Raw genomic sequence first — 24,762 nt, forward strand, 5'->3', positions numbered from 1 at the left:
GGATCTGGGGGAAGGTCTGTTCACCAGAGCCCCCCAAGGGCTGACAAGATCTAACAGTCATAAACTCCATTGTGACCAATTCAGGCTGGACATAAGAAAGAACTTTTTTTGCAGTCTGAGCCCCCAAGGTTTGGAATAGACTGCTGCTGGAGGCAGTTCAGGCACCCACTTTGAATGCCTTCAAGACATATTTGGATGCTTATCTTGCTGGGATCCTGTGATCCCTGCTTTCTGCCCCTGGGGCAGGGGGCTGGACTCCATTGATCCTCTGGGGTCCCTTCCAGCCCAAATGTCTATAAAATCTATTACTGGTCTTGGATTCACCAGGAAAAAAAGAGAGTGACCTTTTCTGGTGGTGGTCCCTACCTAGGCAGTACAGCCTTTGTATTTCCTCCTCTGTGTCGCGTTGCAATTCTGTGGTATCCGCAGAATGTGAGCCATGAGCTGCCATCACTATTTCTGTTCAGAAAGTCCCCAGGGCCAAGCATTTATGCCCAGTCATGTGAATGCAACTTTTGACAAGGTCGCATCCTACATCTCTCAGAGCAGAAGTTCTGGGCAGTAGCCATGTTTCTTTAATGCCAGGAGTGGAAATCTGCCCACGAGTTGCCAGAGTAGAGCTGGATAGCCACAGCAATAAAGCATTTCTCTGGGGCTGAGATAGATGCTTATTTCTGTAAATGTAAGTATTGGCTCTGTCTGATCAGTGCATTAGAAGTTACTGACCTACAGTAGTTCTGTTGTAGGAGGGGACCTAGCTGCTGATGCCATGGCCTGCCACTGACTGCTTAATGCTCAGTCCTGTACTGTCAAGGATAGCTGGTACATGGGTGAAGGGGAAGGGTCCTAAACTGCATTGTTTTGGAAATAGTCTCCAATGGTCTTCAACATGTACTCAAAGAATTTCCAATAAAACTTTTATTGTAAGCAACTCTAGACTGATGTCCCACACAGCCTCACCTGTTCTGTGGATCGCTCCACTGGTGCCAGCCCTGAGATGTTCCTATCCTTAGAGCTTCACTTTCTAGCTCACACTTGAACTGCAGAAGTCGGAATGGGTGCTGGAAAGAGAAGGGCAAAGCAAGGCGCATTCCTGAGCTGCTGTTCTGGAAGGTGGAGTAAGGGAGAACACTATCAGATATGTTGAGAGAAGGGGATTGCATGGGAGAAACAGGGCAGCAGCTTGCAGTGGGGGGCTCTGCTAAAAGGTCTGAACGAGTGGAGGGGACATGGTGTTGGTGTGGGAACATCTGATAGAAAACTAAACAAAAGAGCAGCTGCACTGTTAATGCAGTGACAGCTTATGCAGACTGTCTTGTGCCCAGTGCAAATGGTAAGACTGTCCTGGTGCCAGCTTCATCCCATGTTGCACAGCTGGGGACAGTATGGGTAAACAAAGCTACACAAGGAGTAGTACAAAGGGAGCACTCCATAACTCCTGCAAGTCCCTTTCGGTGACGCACTTAATTGTAACTCTTCTTCTGTAGTGGTGACCATTACATGTGCAAGAGCTTTCTTTATCACCAGAGCTGACACGTTTCACCTGGATGTTGGAAAAACCAGCATGGTTTAGCCTGCCTCCTCTGCTATCAGTGCAACTGATCCTGCAATCAGAGCTTAGCTGGGAATTGTGATAAAGCTATCCTACCTGGTACTTCTACAGCTCTGGAAAGATGGCTCCATAGTGCAGACAGGCAGAAAAGCCACTTTATCCAGTAAACTCTGCTATAAGGATGAGAAATCACAGGGCAAGGAATAAAAAAGGATGATTGTCATATTTTGTTAGCTGCCCAAAGGTGGGGCTTCACTCTGATTTCAGATTCATATGCCAGTGATCACCATGGTTGCCTTGGAGAAACGGTGGCCCTGAGCAGCACCCATCTTAGGAGATAAAACGGGGCAAGACCAAGCCACTGCTTCCCCCCACGTGCCTTCTGAAAACGGGGCAAGACCAAGCCACTGCTTCCCCCCACGTGCCTTCTGGCAGCACCTAAATCCCCCCCTCATCTTTTTGGCTGCTTGGCCATTGCACTGATTGCACAGTCACTGCTGTCACGCTCCAGCCAGTGAAGGCAGCACAGCGGTCACTCCTGGCCCCCACATGTGGGTGCCCTGGGGGGTGATCACCAGTGCTCACAGGTGCCTTTTCCTTGGCACCCAACACTGTGCAGGCTGCACACGGGCCAGGCCCCACTGCATCCCTTGCTAATGCTCTCTTCCCTGGGATTGCCTTAGCGAGGCAGTGCCCCAGCCCGCCATCCCCATGGGCTGCACAGGCCCCCTGAGAGGAGGCAGCTGCATCCTCCTCGGGGGCTGCACAGAGCTACTCGCCCCCTGCGGCACCAGGGAGGACTGTAGTAATAATAAATGCATCATTGGGATAACTAATGCTGACAGTCCTGGCACCGATGCTGACACGGATCCGTAGTCAATGACAACAGTGATTAATACAGAAGCACAACCGCGCTGATGAGACACTGTATCAATGCGCAGGCGCCGCTCGCTGAGCGATCACCGGGCGAGGAGAGCATCAACGAAGGCAGCTGCCGAGGCACAAGGTCGTCACCAGCACTGACGTGGCATGGAGCGGCGGGGGTGGGGCGGGGCAAGGCAGACCCCGCCCCCCCGGGCCCTTGCCAGGTACTGCCCGAGCGCTGAAACCACGAGATCAGACTGACACCCCCGCGCATGCGCACTGCCAGGCAGAGGCTGGCTGACGACCAGCGGAGGGAGCCGCAAGGGCCCCACCCCCTTGCCGGCAACGCCAGGCCAGGCCCCGCACTCAGGGCAGCTCGAACCTCTGCCGACGCCGCAACAATGCAACAGGCGGGGCTAACGCCAGCCAATCCGAAGGTCTCCACTTTGCCATTGGCCAGCCTTTACCCAATCGCCGCCCGGGAGGGCGTGGTCGAGGCGGTGGCGGGCGGGGTGGGGCCAGGCTGGATCTGGTCACGTGCCCTGAGCTGTGCCCCGTGCAGTTCGCCACGCCGCGAGCCCTGCTGTTGTCACGGGTGCGTTCACCTGGCTGTGCCTTCTGGTTCTGCCGCGCCTGCGCAGACGGCTCCGTGCAGAACCCTGGGGCACGGGCCTCGTGGCGCTGCCGCGGCGGGGCAGGGAGGCGTGGGGCTGTTTCGGGAGTAGAGAACGCGGCTTCGGCCTTCCCAGGGCCGTGGGGGTGGGGCCGGGGCGTGTCTGCTCCCCTCTGCCCTGCGGCCGGTTCCGTGAGGACCAGGGGCAGGGAGGCGAGGGAAACTCTGCAGGTGTCCAGCTCTGTCAAAGCCCCCCCCCTTCTCGTGCCCCAGGCAAGCCAGGGTTGGTTTCCATCGCAAGGGCTGAATCATGGAAAAAGAGTGGAAGGGCCCTCAGGAGGTCACATCTAATCTAACCCCCTGCTCAAAGCAGGACCATCCCCAACTAGATCACCCCAGCCAAGGCTTCATCCAGCCGGGCCTGGGAACACCAGCTTCCCTTCCTCGGTTTTTAGTCCTGCACAGGGGCTGAGCAAGAGCGGAGCAGGGGAACGGAGTGGGAGCTTTGACAGAAAACGCAGATTCATCAAAACCAGCATTTCTCACTGCAACTAACCACTTTCAAGACCGCTTTTTCTGCAGCTAAAGGCCTCACTTAGCTCCAGGCTGGATTTTCAGGAAGGACAACCCACGCACTTACCAAATCCACCATCACAGGGACTTGGTCCTTTGATTTCTCACTCATTCATGGCACAGAAATGACACTTTCTTCCCTCATCCCCTGCAGCTCAGGCATCCACTGCACAGCATGGCTTGCTCTACTCTTGCTGGCATTGAAATACAGGTTTAATCTCAGTTTAGAGCTATTGTCTGCAGTCAAAGGCTGGGATGTCAAACAGTAAGGTACATGATGGTGTGGTATCCACTTTAATTAACAAACTGGAGGAACATGCAAAACAGCTAATGAGGAGCTGAACTGTCATCATCCACAGCCAGCTCAATTTCCCTTTTCTAGGTGTAGCAGCCTGTGCAACTCCCAAGACCAGGTTTAGCTAAGAAACTCAAAACAGTGACTGCTTAATATGGCTTCCCTCAAGTCAGGAGGTAGAATCTAACTTCAGTGTTTGTGTAGGTGGGCCACAAAACCCTCCCCCCCTTCCTGCACCAATGTAAATGGTCGGAGTACTGTACTATTAGAAATCAATGTATTATGGGGCCCAGAAGGCCTACATGTGCCTGACATTGACTATGGTGGCCTCAGGAATTGCAGAAGGCAGAGATTTTGGCATAAGCTGGGCAAACAGCATTTCCTTTTTCACTCCAGGCCTTGCATGGGGATGAAGATAGGACACAAGGTCACAACGGCATGTCACCTTCAAGCTCATATGACTTACAGCATTACCAGAGGAGCTTGACTTGTTCCATCCCTGCTTTAGCTTGGCTCCTGCTTTTATGTTCTTGACACAAAATTCCTTAGCAGGTGGCACCTGCTGTTGACTCCAAGAGGTGCTGCTGTGCTAAGCCCATCCATCCCCAGGTCTGGTTTCTGCACCTACCTGCACCTGAATGAGCGACAAGCTTTCCACCCATCTCTCAGATCAGTCCCAGATACTGCAGCATGGACAGATAACACCAGGATCTGGGTTCAGGTTTTGATTTTATTGAAATACAAAAAGTGCAAACTGTGAAATACAAGATTGGTGCCAACAAGAAGAAAATAAACATGGATGTGAATTAGTCACAGTAAAAACCTCAGCCCCTGCACCTGATGAACATCAACAGAGAGGAGAAGGCAGGGAACACCAGCAAGGAAAAGCAAAGCTCCAAGTTATACACAGGGCCCCTACCCCTGAAAGAGCAAATGGGCCAATCTGGCCCTCAGATGACTCTGCCGAGTCAAAGACGTTGCCATGAGGCTTCCACCAGGCTGTACCAACACCTGCATCATCCAAAGGCTCCAGTCCCAGGACAAGATGGGTGCCCATGAAGAAGCAGGTGCTCAGGAGCCACTTAGACACCACTAAAATGGACAGGTGGGGGTACACTTTGAGTGCCCAAAGCAGGGTACAGAGGGGAGTCAAAATGTTCCACCCCCACAAGAGCACTATGGCTAACAGCTAACTTGAAGGCCAAGCTAGGGAGGGGAGCTGGGCAGCTGTACCCACTAGGTTGATGCAGTGAAAGAGACTAACAGTAATTCCAGCCCCCACCAGCAACCTACCCCTTAAAAAAATCAAGGCTTGTCCTCTGACCATTCTAGCTGCCTGTACTACTGCCAGGCTTCCTGCTCCAGCCCAGCATACAGCATCTACGTCAGGAGGCTGTAATGACTACGGGGGGAATCACAGGCTGGAGCTGGTTGACAGACAGACTGTTATCCTCCTTCCACCCACTACAGGGTGCTGAAGGCTATGGTCAGGTCCCCATCACAGCTCCACACACAAGCCACAAAAGTAATGCTGTTATGAAAGGCATCCAGGCGACTATCGCAGAAGCAAAAGCAGCCATCACTGCCAGGCCTGCTCCAGGCCTCTTGGCAGCTCCAGCAAGGGGTGGGGCAAAGGAAGAAGGATATTTACATTGAGTCTCTTCCAGGGCTTCGCAAGCGCTTTCCCACCAGGAGCAGTACCAGTCACCTGAACTTCCTCCAAGCTGCTCCCTTCCCCACACAGGGCTCTGACCCCAAGTAAGGCTTTATTCCCAAGGGGAGGCAGGGATAGGTTCCATGATTCTCCAGAAAATCCCATGAAATCAGTTTTAAAAGTAAGTTTCTATGAGGCCAACAAAACACCTGGCCCAAATACAGCCTATGCTTCCTAGCATTGAAAGCCAGGGGTCAGTGTGACCAGTTCTCCCCAGAGGCTGGAAGCCATTGCCCTCCCCAGGGAGCAGGGGCATAGCCTGCAGCCATGGCCTTGTGCCCCAGCATACAGACACTTCCTGTTCCAAGCTACTGGACTTAACATTTTGTTTGTTCCCAAGAAGACCAGCTGGCTCAGACATTCAATTTAGCTGGCTTGGAGGACATCAGAACCCAGCCTTGCTTCATTCTGAAATGGATGAAGTCTCAGGAATCTCCCAAGAGAAAAGGGAAAGACCCGCTGCACCCTGGGTTTCACAGGCACCCCCTTCTCCCAAGATTTCTACCGAGCCAGGCCTAACTGGATTCCAGGCTGCTGATCAGACAAGTGTAGAGTTGTACCTCTCCCACATGCCTACCCTGACCTCAGTGGCAGTGAGGAGTGTCCCTCCAGCACTCCCAAGAGCTCACTGTGGTAAGACTACCCTCCACCTTGGATTTGGTGGAAGTTGGGTCTACTAGGAACTCCTGGTGACTCACCGAAGCCCACTCTTCAACTCCTAGCAGTTATTCATAGTCAAAGGCACTAAGGGCCCAGCCAAAGAGGAGGAATACAATCCTTACAAGAGCCAGGTCCAGCTCCAGGCTGGGCCCCACCTCAGCATGGGTCCTGTAGTCCCCTAGGACACTTGCCAGTGCCCTGCACAGGGACAGGACTGAACCAATTGATGCAGGGCCTATTCTCTGGCGTTGCACAAGAATTCTCAGCTTGCTGATCCCACCCTTTTTGGGGTTACCCCACATGCCACCCATAAGACAGGACAGAGCCAGCTCAGAGGGTGGTGCTCCTGCCTTGGCTGGTTCCCTGCCCTCAGGGCCTAGCAGAGAAGCCCCTGTTTCTGCTGTTGATGCTCATCAGCAGTGTGTCACCTTTTTTGAAACCAACCCTGGGACAGTTTCAAGGGCAGATTAAAACCTGTTAAAAAGCTTCCATTTAGTATCCAATACATGCTTATAAAAAGAGCTCTTGTGTGGTCCAGGTATTTGCCCGGTGGCCTAGTGCGGTTGGGACTAGTGCTGGCTCAGAAGGAGCAGGGCATTAGCCCAGAGATGGGAGGCTGGAAGTTGGTGAGCTTCATTCCGTCAAGGTACCACAGGCCAAGGAGAGGGAGCTTTAGCTCCCTCTTAAGTTAGCATAAAAGAGGAAAAATCCTCACACTGAAGCCAGCACAGGGGCAATGACTGCAGTGTAGCTGCCTCAGAAGGGAATCTGGCCTACCCTGCTCCTGAACCTATCCAGCAGAGCCCAGTCCCTCCATCTGTGCCAAGGGTATAGGGAATGCAGAAAACCAAGAGTCCAGGCCACTGAGGAGAGGGGGCTAGGCCGCCTGCATGGCACAGGCTTCCCCTCTCAGTTTTGACACATGGGAGAGCTCAGCACCTGGGCAGGTTTCTGTAAATCCAGGCTTCTCACATGCTGGGATAAGGTTTGGCATCAGTGCCCGGGCCCTTCCCTCCAGGCCATGCTCTTAATTACACGTGTGCTGAAGGAAGCTCCCTCATACTGAAGAGTAAACACAGCCAGAGCTAAAGGCGCAGGTCCCTTGCTGGCCAGTCCACAACTAATGTGCAGGTGCGTAAGTGTGGGTGGGTCAGTAGGAATAAGCATCCCTGTGCTGCAGCTACAGGGAAAAGGCAGTGTCCACTGTGGGGTTTGGCAGTTTGGGGAGCTAACGCCACCAGGGCATTTGTCCCCACATGATTCCAATGCTCACTGATCAGAAAGAATTGCCCACAGCCCAAATACCCTAAGTGTCAGATCCTCCTTCACTGGCCTGCTGAGCACCCAAAGCACAAGGTGGCACTTACCCTGTGGCAAGGGGTGCTGTTCTCACCACACCTACAGCACAAGGGCTGCCTGTTCCCAATTAACCTGCTGCAGGCACAGATAAGGAATGACAATGCAAACTCCAATCCTGAGAGGAAGGGCTGACAGCAAGAGACCTGCCAGAGGAAACTCCAGGAAAACCCAGCCTGGCCCATAGATGATGTAAGGAGGAAGAATGAACCAGGATTTTGGTGGGTTGCACAGAAGAGGATCTGCTGGGAGAACCAGGACAGCAAAACAACACACAAAAAGGAAGGCAAGAAAGGCATCTTACAGGGCAGCATGGCCAGTGATGAGCCCTGGAGGAGCTGTGCAGGATTGGGTTGTAGGACAGGACTCCACACACAGGAACAGGGAGACCGGCTCCCCAACTCCACCTTGGGCAGCCAGTCATTTGCTTGCTCACTCACACACTCACTCACTCCACCGTCTCCGCAGCTCTTGCTCCACTCATCACCTGGAGCTTCAGTGGCCCCTCTATACTGGAGACTCTTGGTCACAGCTCCGCAACAAGGCAGGAAAGGAGGCGGGAAGGTGGGCACAGTGTGCTAGTGTGGGCTGGCCCCAGCTCAGGCCTCCACGTCTGGGAAGAGCTCCCTCTGGTGGTCTAGCAGAAACTTGGTGAAGGTGTTGATGGGATTGATGGCCTTGAGGGTGATGGCCACATCCTTGTCCCACAGGAGATTTGGGCCAAAAACCACTGCCAGGTTGGTGTTTGTCATCTTGTTCATATCACTCTGAGCAGAGACCTGAATGGAAAGGAAGAAAGGAGACCCCAGTGACCTCCACAAAACAACAACGGCAGCACCATCACAGCTGCTGTCCTATCCCTCAAGCCCCAGTAGAAGGGACATTTCCAATGCCTAGGTAAGGAAGACATGGGAGAAAGGAAGGCAGATTCCTGGACCAGCCGTCACCTCCTCTCAGCTGGGCAGCACATGAGCAGGAGGAGGGAGCTGGCAGCTGGGGCAACACACTGAGATAAGGGGAGGGGAAGAGGTTAGGACTTTCCCTTTGGAGCTAGGTGGGAGTAGCTCACCTGCACCAGGAAGGCTGTCAGCAAGTGGAGTACTTGGTAGTTCTCTTCTGGCAGCATCTGAAGGATTTTGCGAACAGTGTCTACACGGTTTGTCTCTTCCACATCTGAAAGGGAAACAGAAGGGACACGGAAATGAGAGAGATGCAGTCTCACTGAGAGGCCCAGTTCCAAGGGCCAATCCCACATAGGATACCCTGCTCTTCCAGGACGCTTGCCCAGCATGAGCCTCGTATAGGTGGCCTGGATTCTTCAGAATGGTATCACTGCCCAGGATGGCCTCAGGAAACAGCTGTGTGCATGGCATGGTATGGATGAGGTCCCCCCCCGGAGAAATCAGGATCCATTTGGCTATGCCCTCCTGCCCCCCACCCCCCACTCACTCTGGAAGTTGACAACGTGGCTGTAGAGGTTGAAGGTGAGGAGAGGCTCTGGCAGCTCCCGCAGGAAGGTCTTGAGGATCACAGCAGGGAGGTGAAAAGCCTCATACTGTTCGAAATGTACTGGCATCCCTGGGGACAGAGTAAGTGCAGGGGCCAGCTCAGAGCCCCAGGCCAGAACAGGAGCACCCTCTGCCAGGGACAGGGGAAGACTCCATTCAGAGAGCAGGGCAGATGGTTGAAGCTCAGAGCTAGAGCAGAAGAAACTTTGGGAGGAGTGTGGGGGAGAGAAATTGTTGGGAGCAGGACCTACCCCAGGGCCAGCATGCTAATCCAGAGGCCAGAAGGAACAACTCTACCCAGCACCACATCCCCCAAGGCACATCATGACAAAACAGGACCTGTTCCTCGGCCCAGGCACATTCTCCGGCACAGCCCTGCAGGCCAAGGAAAGATGTGGCTCCGGAGGGAGCAGACAGGTAAAAGGAAACATTCATCTCCAGATGCAGGGCTGGGAGAGTGTGTGCTTTGTATTGCTCAAGCACTATCCCTCCAGCAGTACTGGAGACAGAGAATGAAGCTTGATGAGAGCACTAGAAAGCAGCCAAGACTCAGGCTCACAGGTGGGAGTTACATGAACAGAAGGGGCTGGGCTGGGCACTTACCCATGTTGTATTTTTGTTGGACCTCTCTGACAACCTGAGTATTTGCTGATCTCCGGAAAATCCCTTCTGTGACCAAAGCTAGGGAGTGAACACAGAGGAAAAGGGAAAGCTCATACCAAGAACTGTCAAGACGGGAAGACTGAGGATTGTAGGACATTAAACAGCCACCACCCCAGGCTAGGCATGGGACCTCACCAGAGGTCTGCAATTCTTCCCACACAGTCCCAGTACTAGGCAGAGGTGGCAAAGAGTGACCACTTCTCCCAGGTGCGTCACATCTGTGCACACAGCACTGCCTAAGCCCAGGAACTATAGCCAGGGGGCAAGGCAGAATCTCTCTGCAGGGCCTCCCCAGCCACATCTGGACTCCATGCTGTACTACTGTCATTTCCCCTGTTCCACTAAGCTCCAAACAAGCCATGAACAACTGGTGCCTTCCGAGACTGCGGGGGGACGATGGTGAGCAGCAGCCCCCAGCAGAAGCTGGCAGTAGCCAAATTTCAGGGGGGGCACGTGCCACCCCCGACACCTCCCCCAGTATCACCTATGAAGGAAGCAGGACACCTGAGCATGACTGTGAGGGGCTGCCATTTTCCACTAGGCACTCACCATGCTCCTGAAGATGGGCAATGGTCTCCCTGACCACTCGTGGGACAGGGTCCTGATCAGGGCTCTTCTCCCGCAGGCTGAGGGGAGAGGAGGGGTTTGTCATCTTTTGCATGCAACTCAGTTCTGTATTGCAGGAAGTACTATGGATTTATACAGCAAGTTCCTCCTTCCCCTGACTTCTGCTTGCCCCTGCCCCCCTAAGGTAACCAGTGCAGTCAGTACAGCCGGCCTTGTAGCTTCGATACTCTGCCACTGATGCGTGGATTGGAGGACTGCAGATGGCATCAAGGCAAAGGTGGAGGGCTTGGCTGCTAAGGCATGAGGGTTGCTAGCCAGGAAGCAACTGAAGAAACCTCTGGGATGCAGAAAGGCAAAGATGAATCCACCGACTGGTTGCCCTCTTGTGACGACCAATAAATGCCAAATGGCACAGCTAAAACAGTCTCTAATAACTCCAACGTGTATGCTGAGGGCCAGATTAACCCTTTAGTGGGCCCCAGGCAAACAAACTCATGGGCCCCAGGCTGGTCGAGATCCCCTTCTCTACCCTGGCACTGCTGTCCACAGAGAGTGGGGCTTGGAGCAGCTGCTAGGAAGCAGCTGCTGTGGTGGGGAGGCCAGCGGAGGTGAAGAGAAGGGGAGGTGGACAGGGTAATTTACGTCGTTGCACTGGAGGGAAGGACCGGGCCTCCCCAGCAGCTAAGCTGTGTATGCTGCCACTAAGCATACCTCAGGGTTGATGCCCCTCTGCAAAGAATGGAGCAGTTCAGAATGTGAGCACAAGCAGATGGCACTGCGCGGCTTGCACCAAGGCTACGTTCAGGTTTTGGCTGTAGCTAGAGAATCTGTTCCCAACCCCTTCCCCAGGGAGCTGCTGGCCATGTGGGACTGCTGCCTTCTAGTTTCCAACTGCCAGCTCACATTAAAAATTAAAAATACATTTGATAGTTTACTGGTACTGCTTTTCCTCTGCAGCAGCCACTGTAGCTTGTGACCTACAAAGGGAGGGGAAGCAGAAGCAGGGCAAGGGTGAATAGGAGGGCAGCTCTTTTTAAAATAGCTTAGTTAAGAGGGGGAGAGGGAAGATATAGCAAAATGGGCCAGATCCTTGGTTTGCTCCAGCAAAACTGTCTAAATGCCGCTCTAATTGGACCTTTGGCAATGCTGCATTTTGAAATGAACTGATACGGTACAGAGTAGCCCTGCGTTGGTTCTAGGCATGGTAGCTTCCAGACCAGAAGCAGCTTAGCTATGCATAGTATAGCACTGACATAACTAGACTGCTCATGACATGGACCCACCGCAGGACTGCCTTGCATTGAATAGACATGCTCTTGGTGACCTGCGGAAAAAATCCCTGTTCTAGTCTGCGCTAGGGCTCAGGCACCACCCAGGATCCAGGCTCAAAAAAGGAGCATCTCTGAAAACAACTGAGGTTCAGCAACAAGTTCAAAGACAGGCGTTTTCCAGCTGTCCAACTTTGTTCTATACAGGCCCTGGCATAAGCCAGCCCAACAGCCAAAGCAACGCAACTCTGGGATACTCACTACTGGAGGGAGACTCCAAACTGCTGGTTCGGCAGGGGTGGGCGTGGGGGAGTTGGTTTCTGGGGCACTTGAGAAGGTTTCTGTTGTGATTTCAGGTATTCGTCATATCTGCAACAGAACAAAAATGGGTAGGGAGCCAGCCCAGCTTGCAGGGAGCACACCACCCCAGAGCCTGCTGCCCAACATCTACTCTCACATCCTGCTGACCCACTACAAGCTGTTTTAGATGGCCCCAGCTATAACACCTGCTGACCCCCTACAAAGAGACAAGGGCAAACAGCTCCAGAGTGCTGAGGCAGCAAGCGAACACACTCAGTTGCCAGCAAGGAGGGTGGATAGGGAACAGAGACCAGGCAAGCAACTATGCAGCACTTTTGGATGGTGCTTGAACGAATCAGGGTAAGAGGAACTTTGAGAGGTCACAGGGGAAAAGTGAAGCAAGAAAACCTGATTCAGCAGCTAAGCAGATAAGCAGCAGTGAAATTAGAGGGGGGAGGAAGGGGAGAGAGGGGCGAAATGCATTACTGGAGAAAGAACTCAGGGCCAAGGCTACCAGCCTGAGATGAGAGAAGGGTAGAGACAGCAAGGGAGAATAGTTGCAGAGTGTCTGACTTGGCAACCAGACAACAGGCCCGCAAACAAGGAAAGGGATCTGAAAGACCATTGTGTTTAAGGCACCATGATGCTGCTACTTTAGACCCTTCCCCCTCTAGTTACAAAACAAGCCCCTCCTCCCCATGAGTTCAGTCCCCCTTGGCTTTGCTTTCCTCCTTAGCTGCCTCTGTGAAAGGGACTCCTCTCACAGAGCCAGAGATGAACAGGCAGGCAGTGCTCTCACTTTAGCACCTGGCTTGGGATTCCCAGCTGCTCCACTTTCACATACTCCTCCAGCTCACTCAGGAAGTTCACATAGAAAATCTTTCGCCCAAACTTAAAGCTGCAAAACAGAAGGAAAGAAAGTACATGAAGGATCACCATGGCCAGAACTCAGAATTGCATGGGGAAACTGCAGGAGGTCTGCAGGGCACAGGACACATGTATCACTAGTGCTGGACTGGATGGGTTCAGCAATAGGAATACCACATTCTGCAGTCCTCACTCTCTACTCAACCACATGTACATGACTGAGATTTTATAACCTCTCATAGTCTGGCACAAAGCCTAGCAGAGCTGGGCTCAGTATAGCACTGGACTTTCTCTCCTGAGGCTCTGGAGCAGGTTGAAGGCGGCCCCTCTTTTCAGATGCTACACAGAGGAGGGGATTTCCATTAACGAAAGGGAAGGGAGCTCCATTCCTTCCCCTCCTGACTCAAAGCTACAGCCTGAAACATGTGGTCCAGGTCCAGAGCTTTCTACGTATGCAGAGTAGTTCTTGCTGGGCTGAGATCTTGCCAGGCTGAAATCTTGCCTAGCTCAGAAACAAGAAGTGGCATGTCCCCTGAGGGGTCAATGCAGCAGAAGATAGCTAGGAGCAGCCTGTGCTCACCTCATGATCTGCTGAGGAACAGTACACTTTACCACTGTGGAGCTGGGAGTCTGCTCCCCTGCCTCCTACCTGATCAAAGGCTTGAAGAGAATCAGTAGCGTCTTGATGAACATAGTTGGGTGCACAATGTATAGTGCTTTGATGTTCTTCTTGTACCTGTCAAGGGAAGCCGAGTAAGAAGCAGCTGGCATCTGGCGAGACCATGGTAGCCAAGTCCCTCTCTTCATACCCTTATGTATTGTGCCCCTTCCAAATTAACTCTGCCCCACAAGGTTCTAGGCCCCCACTCTCCCCACATTTCCAAATGCTGGACCAGCCACATGCAGGAGTTGGTACAAGTGTCCAGATCACACAGCAGCTCGCTCCCTCTCAGGGCACCTCCCCAGTGAAGTCCTGGAGTGGCTCAGAAGAGGGGGTAGAGGTGCCGGTGGTCAGGTAACAGTAAATGCAGGAAGAGCAGGGACCCAAAAGACTGGGCTTGAAAAACAAATTGCCAGAGGATCTTTCACACCCAATTCTCCTGTTCTAAAACTCTAGTGTCAAAGCCGTCGCCACACATCAAGTCATTTCCACCGCCTCTCAGGAAGCAGGAATAGGGTGGCTGGGGAGATCACGATCCCCATGCTACAGAAGGGGAAAGGACTCACCAGGCACACAGAGGGAACCAGATAGTAGAAGAGAACTCAGGTGTTTCAGCCCACTGGTCACACCTACTCACTTGCGGTCAAATTCTCGGTAGGCATCCCGCAGCCAGCTCAAGGATGGCTTGTTCTCACTAGTCAGCCCATGATGCAGATACACCAGTGTGTAATCACTCTCCACATACTGGTCCAGCGTGAATTTCAGGTACCTGCAGGTAGACAGGAACTTCTTAGCTCCCAGCACACTAGCGTACAAATACCCTTGCTCCCTAAGGCCTCTATTATTTAGCATAAGGGAAAGTCTACTGGGTAGCAGAACTGGAGACAAGGAGTATGCAGAGGTAACTTCACCTGTGCCAGGCTGGAGATTATAAGAAAGCACACATGCCTAGCTGAAACAACAACTGTTTGTAGATATGGCCTCTACAGACAACCACTCAGAGACCATCTTGGACTTGGGCCACAGCTGAAGCACTGGATTCCCAAGACAGTACTCACCCCAGCAGTTTGGTGTGATCAAGCTGATGGCTGGGAGGCATCCGGCAGGCACTGACCACAATGACCTTCCTTCCAAAATTGTCATCACCTGGAGATGAAATGCCAGTTGTCACAGGGAGACTGTGGGGCAAAGCCACGGACCCAAAAACACGTATGTAATGGAGCAAGGAGCCCCTCCACAACATGACAGAGGCTTGAGATATCTCAGTAGCCAGAGCTAGGCTGATCCTTATGTTAGCAGAGCCCTGGCAGAGCTTCTGAACAGGGGAAGTCTGGATCAGACTGCACCCAGGGCCTGAATGGCAGGTAGCATGGGCAGTGAACAGAGTGCACATCACAGCCCAGCAAGGAACGACAGGGTGTCCAGCCTGGATGTCCCAGGACATGCAACAACTTTTCCATAAGGGAACAAAGTTGAAACAGATTGTACAAAGCTAGACACATGCAGCAATGAGGCTGCAAGGCAAAATAAGTTTTGATGCTACTCCCAAGAACGCATCTCAGGCACAGGAGAGATCCCCCTCATCACAGGCACAAGAGTTGGCCCTGTCCATTCCAGAGTATGGACCCAGGCTACGTGCTCCTCTCTGGAATATTCATTCTGGCTTCCCCTGGAGTTTGCTCCTGCATACAGAGAAATCAAACCCTGGACACCAACAAATGCACAAGAACAGGTTGGCCCTCGATCTGATGGAGCAGCACAGAGTCAGAGGTGACAGACAGGCTCCACCTCACAGCCATGCCCTGTTCTCTCTTTCAGAGTTTGCTGTAGAGAAATAGGAATTAGAGCTGTTTACTTCCTGCCCTTCCCACCCACCATGACAATGCTTTGCCACCTTGAAGTGCTCCCGGGAGATCACCTAACAAAGCCAGCAAAAACCTACAGAATTTGGGAGTGGCCAACCTTAGCTAGCCTGAATCCCAGCAAAGAACATCCACCATGCAAGAGCCAAGTGACTTCACCCCACAGAGAGGGCCCCTGACCTTTCCTGGAGTTTCACTGACAACAAGGCAAGGTCTCCCCACTGCAAATCCTACAATACCAGTGGACTTCTACTAACAGATGATTTGACCCCATGTGTGAAGCCCTAGTAGAGAGAGGTGGGAAAGTTCAAGTGAGGTGAAAAAAACAAAAGTTCTTTCTCCTTTGTGCCAGTTCCTTAAGCCAGGAAATGCACAGAGCTTTAGAGAGGGCACAGTTCTCAGATGCACAGACAGACAAACAGACATGCCACATACATCCAGTGCCATCTAAATGGTATGTTTTCAAACTCCAAAGTAGGGCAGGAACAGTTTCCTTAGGAGCTATGACCCACCAGCAGCTGAAGAGAACAAAGCATAGACTGAGAGCTACATTTTCTCACAGAGATGCAGGTTGGCCCTGCCCAGCAAGAGAGGAAGCAAGCCACAGTGCATTTAAAACACAGCTAGCATGCTTCCACATGACATCAAAAACACCAAGCAGCACCTGCTACATCTTCCATTGCCAGCCTGCAGAGCTCCAGCCCAGAAGCACCATGTATGATACGGGCCCCACGCTGCTTAGGCTCTCAACCAAGACATTGCCAGGCATGTTGCTACCTCCCATACCCTAGCAGGGCTTCTGAACCCCAGTTTTTCCCTGTATTACAAACTGAAGCCCAGCAATTAAAGCTTGAATCAAAACAAAGCAAACAAGCTATTAATATCTGGAGTCTGTAGAAATGAAAGCCACTTGTGCTGGGACACCCACTGGGCCCCATGTGGGAGCGCTGCGGCCACAACATCTAGGCAATCTTACCGGCCAGACAAAGTTCTTTGGGTAGATGCGGTATCTTTTTATTAGACCAGCTAAATAGTTGGAAAAAACTGTCCTTTGCAAGCCTTCGGGCATAGACACCTTATTGCCTAAAGAAGAGTGTTTGTGCCCAAAAGCTTAAGAAAAACAATTTTTCCAACTATTTAGTTGGTCCAATAAATACATCTCATCTACCCAAAGAACCTTGTCTGCCTATGCACTTACCAACATGGCTACAACCAACAACTCTTACAGCCCAGAGTCACCAACCCACCCACAGTCCCAACTGTGAGAGCTAGCACTCTCTCATTTTCCCTTTCCATTGATATTTTATTGCAGCTCAGACAACACAACAGATGGAATCCACCAATATACAGAAGCTGGTCCCTGTGCAAAATGTTAGGACACAACTGAGGTAGCAGGGGCAGCACTGGGTACAGGCCATAAAGGAGTGATTGACCATCACATGACACAGACATGCGGAGGAAGAGGGCATTTGAGGAGGACAAGGTACCCAAAAGATGCACAAGACCAGGACAGGGTGATGAAATGACCATCTGAACAACTGTACACAGCCACAGCCAGGCCACAAGACCAACATCAAACAGCTTATCCCATGGTAGCCCAGACTCTGCCTAGCCAAGAAGTTTCAAAGGCAGCTGGCCACAAGCTCAAGAGCTATAGCAGTAGAGTAGTTTACAGCTGCCCTTGTCTTTGAAGTGGAGGTACATCCTGAAAAGTCACAGTCCTGTGGATAAGGCACTATCAGAGCTTTCTTATGTGGCCTTAGATAGGTAATTTATTCACTCCATGCCAAGAATTGAGAAGAGAAATCCATGGACATGTGTGATGCACTCCCATATTGTGATGATGGGGGAAACATAAGAGCAACAACAGAAAGACTGGAGATACCAGCAAATAATGTCACAGGCACAGCGTACTCAGAAGTGTACTCTCCGAGACCATATACTCATATCCAAAGGGGACAGTTGGGCACCATCCCCATACAGTCCAGCAGCTGTGTTTCACCAAACTCAGCCTGTGTGACAGGGGTTCAGAGCAAAGCTGAAGCATGGCAAAGTGGGCCTTTGCTGTGAAGAACGGCAGTACAGTGCTGCACAAGCTCTCCCCCAATGTCCTTAAATTGATTTCCAAACCTGGTAAATCAGAATTCATGAACCAAACAAAGCACATGGTCCTTCAAGCCCAGATCCGTCAGCCTGACAGGTGTCATTGGAGCAACATCAGAATCAGTGGCTTGAGCCAGAAGGCACCGACTGAACCCTCACTGGGTACAGGGCTCTGGTGAGTGGCCTGGACTGCAGACAATCCAAGACCAACATACGGACACTATGTCAGCCTCAGAGAGGACAGCACCTCCTCTTATTTTTCAAATAGGCAAACAGAAAAGGATCTTGAATCCCACAGAGAAGAATGGCTAGGTTTGCCTTCCAAATTAGAAAGCAAGTAATGCAAGGAAAAGTGATCCTTCTCACTTCGAAAGCTATGCTGGAAACATGTCTGCCAATGCCCAGCCTCTTTAACTTCACTCTGTGAACTCAGTGAGTTAACATAAAACCATTCAAAACAAAGCATTTCCAGCTCCCCTGCCATTTGCCATCTCAGATCAGACTGGACCTCCCAGCACACGCAAACCTGGCTACCAAGCATTCAGGAAAGGCTTCAACAGTCAGTGGTTCCAACAAGTAACTGCAGCAGATTCTACAAGCTCTTGGCTATCTGGAGAGACTGGTTCCAGGTGATTTCTGTTCCTTGGAAAGAACAGACCCTGATGTCTGAGCTCTGCCAGATGGCCCATGTCTCATACTGTTTGCCTTCCCAATTGCAACACTAATCTCATGCCTCAGTCTCCACAGTTGAGCCACTTATCTGCATTTGAAGTAGTTAGTACTGCTGCCACCAACAACCATGGACCTTGAACTAATGACTCTGCTCTTACTTCCCTCAAGCAAGGAACATTCAACAACAGTTCAAAACTAACAATAAGTCACTACACAGCACCTGAAATCCTACAGCTCAAACTGCACACGTGTCAATGGGCAGATGCGCACAATGAATCACTTGATCCAACACCAGAGTGCACCTACCTCTAGCAGCTCTAACAAACACCACTACTGTGTAGCATAAAAAAGATAAGCAACTGAAACTGCAGCATCAATTGAAGGAGACAGAATGCAGTTAGTTCAAGTTTTCGACCTGCACCTACAGTTAACATACTGACTCTTCTGAGAAAGTGACGCTATTCAAAGCCTGCAAGGTCAGGATCTCAGGTTACTTCCCCTCACTCAAAAGGCAATAATTTCATTAGCACTGCACTATCAAATAGGCCAAGGCAGTGCCAAACCCCACCAAGCCCCTGGCTTTTTCCGCACAGTTCGCCATTAGAGTATTGACCAGGCAGATGGCATGACATGGCTGTATAAGAACACAAAATACATCATCAGATCTATATCATCATCCTGCTAAAAGCCATTTTGTACTAAACGGGCCTATAAAGCAATTAAGGAAAACATTAATTTAACTATCTTCAAAGCCTCTTAAGCATTCCAGACGTGCCTCTCTGATAACACCACCCAGGCTTTGTGCCATGACTTAAATTCACTGTACAGTTTAGCCTGTTGACCAGAGTACCATCCAGGGACACTGATCACTCCCAATCTCACAATCAGCAAGGTGTCCAGTTTCCATGCAAATTTGAAGTGGGAACACCAGAGATACCAGTAAAATGTGCTTAGACGGGATCTGCCACCACAGCCACAATGTTATAAGATACAGCAGAGTTGCAGGATTCAAGGACAGGCAAAGGTCAAAGATGTGCCATTGGACACTAAAAAAAATTCAGAGTTCAGGCCCCAGAATGCAAGACTGTCTGATCAACTTGGAGCTCTGCATACTGGGAGCTTTACTGCAGCTGAAGACTGTTGCAACATGCTCTATGTAATGCAATTCCAGGCTCCCAGAAGGCTGTCAATACAGCTGGCCAGGAGTAAGATGCCACTGGTGCGTTTGCATCATTTTGATGGTGATAGGGGTTTGACATTTCAGGCCATCGCAGAAAGCAAGTCCTCCAGTTTGACAGCGAGGTTACGAGGTCCGTCCACACCTACTGTCCCTCCACACAGATGTTCCAAGATACTGAACAGTACTAGAATGACAGCCAAAACCATATCAAGAGTTCAGTGCCTGCTTTTTCCTGGGGCATGAGTGATCATCATGAGGAGGTGCCTTGGTAGATTGAGAGTTGACAAGATGCAGTGGAAGGTTACATTAGGAACCTGTCAATTCCAGCTAAATGATTCCAGAATGGAAGGCACCATTGCAATTATTTAATCACTAATTACATTTATTAAATCAGTAATTACATTTATTAATGGATGCAAAATGTTATATCGGGGACAGAGAAAAGACTGAGAGACGAGAGGAATATACCAAGAATGAGACATGCACTGCTCCAGAGGGGGGAGAAAGCAGTAAGAAATCCTTGTCAAGAAAGAAAGGAGCAAGGATAGCCATAAGAAACTACAATATTTGTCAGCAGTTACAGAACCTGAGCAAAGAAGCTCAGCTTGTGGAGAGTTCACAGATTGGTGGAAAGAGTTCCCAACACCAGAACAGCACTTCATCTATGCTGATAAATGGCACCAACAGGCAACCTCTTGAGGGTCAGTATTGGACTCCCAAGAGTATTAATGAAAAGGATTGCATTGCCCAGCAAGCACACAGGGCATCTAACAAGCTTCAGGCTCACAGGGGAAACAAGCAATCAGCAGCCCCCAGCAGAAGACATTGCCCCCAGATGATTTCACAGTAGGGGATAATCAGTATAGTAGCTGCAAAGCAGGTAAATTTCCTGCCTGGGTCAGCAGTGGATGGAAGTAGTCTTGATACAGATGCATACAGCACACACCACAACAAATCAAGCTGGGTTCAAGTTAGTGAACCCAAAGAAAGGACTGCTGTCCAAGAGAAAGAAAACTAGTTACACCAAAGCCTGAGGCCAGAGTGCCCAAAGGGAAGACAGCAGGCCAAACTTGGCCCAAATAGCTCTGCCATATCTAGCACAGTGGTGCACCTTACAAAGATGACAGTCCTGCTGACTGCTACTCCACATTAAAGAGGAAGCTGCAATCTATTTGCTTTAATACACCTTATGTATGGCCTTCAGACCCCTGGAAAACTACAAGTGTAGCCCTAGGCTGGGCAAAGTTTGGGCTCCCATGAGATAACCCAGCTCCAGGCCACAGTCAAGCTAAAGGAATACCATGACCCAGAGCATTAAGTGTCAGTGCCATGTGAACCAGTCACTCTACCTACCTGGCTGGGCCCCATCAAGTGCACCCTGTCCTGGAGGAACAGAAAGAAAGTTATAACAAGCCACATCTCAAGCCCCTTTACAAATCGCAAGGACTGAATTCCAGAATTTGGACAGAATCACACATGTGTGCAAACGCAAAGTTTAGCTGCTCTGCTGAGGAGACTGGGCCTCTAGAACTCACCCTTCCACCACACTCCTATTAGAAGAAATGTTGTCTAGAGGTTAAAGGAGATAACTTGGGAGTCACAGCTCCTGGCTCTTTCTGGGCTCAATTTATAAACTCCATCAGGTTACTTCCCCTTTGTGTCCCAGTTTGCCCATATATAAAACTTAAGGCAGCAGCAAAGTGAAGCTTGTCCTAATGGAAGTGCATCAGAGGTGGACACAGGACTGTGCCTTGCAACATGAATACCACAACAAGTGAGAGTCAGGCAGCCTTACAGGAAGTCAGATTTTCACCGATAAAGCAGAAGTTTGGGATAATTTGTCAGGTACTTGCATAACTTTTTGTGACCTCTTAACATTACCACCTGTCAGCAAAACAAAGGAACCCTTAGCTCCATTCACATTTCTCTTGTATGTATTCACTCACCAGGCTTTAATATGGACACTAAGCCGGCAACAGGGCACTGGCCAGACCAGAACTATTTCTAGAAGCCCTCTACCTCCTCCACTTCACATGCTAAAGTCATGTCAAGCTGGCAGCAGGGGGCTGGGCCCACCTTGACAGGTCTCAAAAGCCAATTTGGTGGCAGCAGCTCCCCACTTTGTAGTGTTTATATACCTAAGGAGCACCACCATGGCACAAATGCAATGCTCAGACACACTCGAGCAAACACACCCAAGTGCAAAGGGAAAGCAGGGACTTCCCAGACAAACAACAGCAATGAAAATATAATGCCACCCTTATGTGGGGAAGGCAGTTCAGGGGCTTGGCTGAGCACAGAAGTCAGCACAACACCCTATAACATCCACGTCCAATACAAGTTCTGCCACAAGACTTCTTACCTCTGCTCAGTGCTCATGTTAGTTCCCCCACCTCTAAACAGCTGCTACTGAAGCTCTGAGATGGATTGAAAAGTTGGAGAGATTCAGCTTCATCCTCACATCAAACAGTGGAGTGCAACAAAAACAACTTCCAGCAATACCCAAACTGAGCCCTCCACCTGCATACAGGGACATGGGGACAGACAACTGGATTTCCTCACTGTGTCACAAGTTGTGCTTCATGCCCTACGTATGGCCAGTTAGTGTTTAAAATCTACTGTTTCTCACCAAAAACAAACTCTGTGAACCAGGGGCTGGGATGAGACCTTCAGATAATGGTTACACAGATGACAGGAAGGAAGACAGCAGCTGCCTGTTCCCCAGGCCTTTACCACACCATCTTCCACCATTCCCAGCATATTATCCACAAGAGGTCACATGCTAGGGTCTAATGTTTCCCATGCCAGCTGGGGAGGTGGAAGGACCAGGAATGATACTGCATCTCATGATTGTCAGTTTGTTAGATGAATGCTAAAGAGATGAGGGCTGCTCCATTTTCTTCTTTACTATTACCAGGACTCAGGAAGGCAGTCCTGGAGGTACGAGGGCAATAAACACCACCTAGGAGCAGCTCCAAGAACTCTTTGCTCCCTCCCACCAGGAATTCCAAAGTTCCCTGGCACCTATTGCACATTAGCAGCTCCTTAGTGACTGCTAATGGCACCAAGCTGACAATTCACTCTCAGTAGGACAATGGGGCCAGGATTACAGTACCCTGAGATCAGTCTTTGCCACCAAGTGGTTAGAAATGGCACGCTGGCCTTTGAATAGCTGCTGAGGTGGCCAGAGAACCAGTGAGAGCACTGAGTTTGGGGAGATCCTTATGAGTTTGGATTCTTTTCCAAATGCTTTATGGGGTGGTTGGTTTCCAGTAGCACATGTGATTCAGACATGGTTAGCGCTGCAGAGGAGAGCAGCCTCTGGTCTCTCATATCTTCACATGCAGCTAGCTGAATGTAATTACTACAAAGCAAGAATCCTCAGGGCCCCAGGAAGAACCCAGAAACAAGACAGCCAGATAGAGAGACTCCAAGTAATTCTCCCCTTGGGCTGGTCCACAGTAATCCAACTGCTTTTATGTAGGAAAAATTTTCCTTTTCCCATTTTCTGTGGAAACTCTCACCAGTGCATTGAGAACACTGAAGGCATCAGAGTTAATTAAACCAAAATGTTCCATTGCAAATATTGCCCCGGGGTATCTAGGAATTGTATTTCAGATGCCTGATGCTCCTATTTCCTTCATCAGGCCAGTTCTCCGAGAGGCCCTCTGCCCGATGCAGGACATTCCTTTAAGAGAGGGAGATCACAAGGCTGGAAGGGACTTCATGAGATCATCTAGTCCAGCCCCACTAACTCAAGGCAAGACCATCCCTGTCTAAGCCATCCCAACCAAGTGTTTGTATAAACCTGCTTTTAAAAGTTTCCAAGCATGGAGACTCCAAAAGTTCTCTAGGTAGCCTGTTCCAATAATCAGAAGGTTCCTACTAAATTTCACCTGCCATTGCTCCTAGTCCTGTCCCCTACTGACAAAGAAAAAGCCCATCTCTATCCTCTCCATAAATCATCCTTCAAGTATTTGAAGACCGTTATTAAATCCCGCCTCAGTCTTCTCTTCTCTAGGCTAAATACAGACAAATAAATTTTGTGGGACATGCACTCTGGCCCACAGAGAAGACGGACAATTAGTCACCTGACATACAATGCCCACAAGGCCCCATAGCACAGTTCTGAATCATCATATTTCAGTCTCACCAAGAAGTCATTTATTTTGGGGGGGAGGGAAGGAGGGCAGGGGACACCACACGCTCCAAAACAAGGTAAACCCAATTGTTTTCTAATCAGCTATTAGAGTTCCCATCCTTCCTCCCAGGCCTGCTCCAAAGCATCCTGCCTCAGTAGTACTTACTGGCATGCACTCAGTGTCACCAAGGCAGCTATCACGCATTATTTCCAGGATTCGGACACGCAGAGCGGGAGCAAGTGGTACAGCTTTGCTTACAAGCAATGCCCCTTGGGGGCAGAGGGGGCAATGTGGACATGCTCAGAATCAAGACTACTGTGATGCCCAGGACCCAAAATGGGCCCCAATGCCAATGTAACAAGCCTTGCTAAGGCAGATCACAATTTAAGACTAGCTTGATAATGTTTGCTCCCAAATTTTATAAGCACAATTCATTTTTGAACACCAAGCTGTACTATAAGAATGCTGTGCAACCCTGCTTCAAGAACTCAATGCTGCTTTGATCTCACAGGACTGCATGGATTGCAGCAAGCTCAGCCTAAAAATGGGAACTGGTTTCAACTTCCTGCTTCTGCTGAAAATGTCTTAGATTAGTATCAGTGGCCCAAGATGCTGCTTCAGGGAAAACAGGAACAAAATTAGCTGCTTGTCCTATGCCCTGATGTGCAGGCAGGGGTATGACTGGCTGAGCAGAGCCAGAGGAAATTAGTGAAGTAGTAGTCTTTGCTACATTTTGGAGATGAAGTGGTGACCAGGATGTGCTAAGCTGCCACCACATCATGTGGGCCCTGTCACAGAACTCAGGAGCTGCTAGACAGCTCATAATCCACAGTGACCATGGGAATGTGACCCTGCGACTCTGTGCTCCAGCTTGTTTGATTTTTTGAAGTTGTTTTAGGTCACTTTACTAATAATACCCAATTAGGAGGTTGAATAAACAGTCCCATCACGGAGCCTGGAGTGCAACTCCAACCACATATCTGATTGGCTTGACAGGGCCTGTTGCCAGAAGATACAGACGACAGCAAGCCTCTAAACTGCAGCTGCGCTGCCACCTCCCCCCTGCCTATGGCAGGCACTTGACTGCGTGGGGGGCTGTCAACAATTCCTAAACATACTAGTTGTTGATGAAAGGTTGCAGATCCACACGCTTAGTTATCTACAGCCTCCAAACAAGTTTAGTCCAGGTGGCAGAAAATAAATTGTCCACCCCAAGCCCAAGCACACCTACCAGTTAGCTGCCATGCCACCATAAGGGCCTCTTAATTGCACCTGCCCCTTCAGTTTGAATTCTTCACCTTCTAGTCTGAACAGTTATGCACAGACAGATCAAAGCTGGTTG

General features: G+C 50.5%; 1 protein-coding gene across 2 annotated transcripts in view; it reads right to left on the reverse strand.

The window, feature by feature from the left end:
* Positions 1 to 4,607: 4,607 nt before the first annotated feature.
* ARHGAP1 (Rho GTPase activating protein 1) overlaps positions 4,608 to 24,762 on the reverse strand; it is a 28,010-nt gene continuing 7,855 nt past the window's right edge. For both annotated transcript variants that reach the window (XM_019551281.1, XM_019551282.1), the window contains exons 4-13: positions 14,520 to 14,607; positions 14,099 to 14,230; positions 13,450 to 13,536; positions 12,733 to 12,831; positions 11,895 to 12,002; positions 10,348 to 10,424; positions 9,739 to 9,816; positions 9,077 to 9,205; positions 8,697 to 8,800; positions 4,608 to 8,406 (exon numbers count right to left, since the gene is read on the reverse strand). In XM_019551281.1, coding sequence (XP_019406826.1) covers positions 8,227 to 8,406; positions 8,697 to 8,800; positions 9,077 to 9,205; positions 9,739 to 9,816; positions 10,348 to 10,424; positions 11,895 to 12,002; positions 12,733 to 12,831; positions 13,450 to 13,536; positions 14,099 to 14,230; positions 14,520 to 14,607 — 1,082 coding nt within the window. In that variant the 3' untranslated portion in view covers positions 4,608 to 8,226. The remainder of the gene's footprint in view (positions 8,407 to 8,696; positions 8,801 to 9,076; positions 9,206 to 9,738; positions 9,817 to 10,347; positions 10,425 to 11,894; positions 12,003 to 12,732; positions 12,832 to 13,449; positions 13,537 to 14,098; positions 14,231 to 14,519; positions 14,608 to 24,762) is intronic.

The sequence above is a fragment of the Crocodylus porosus genome, unplaced genomic scaffold (assembly GCF_001723895.1).
Source record: "Crocodylus porosus isolate Cpor-Errol unplaced genomic scaffold, CroPor_comp1, whole genome shotgun sequence".
NCBI classification, from domain to species: Eukaryota; Metazoa; Chordata; order Crocodylia; family Crocodylidae; genus Crocodylus; species Crocodylus porosus.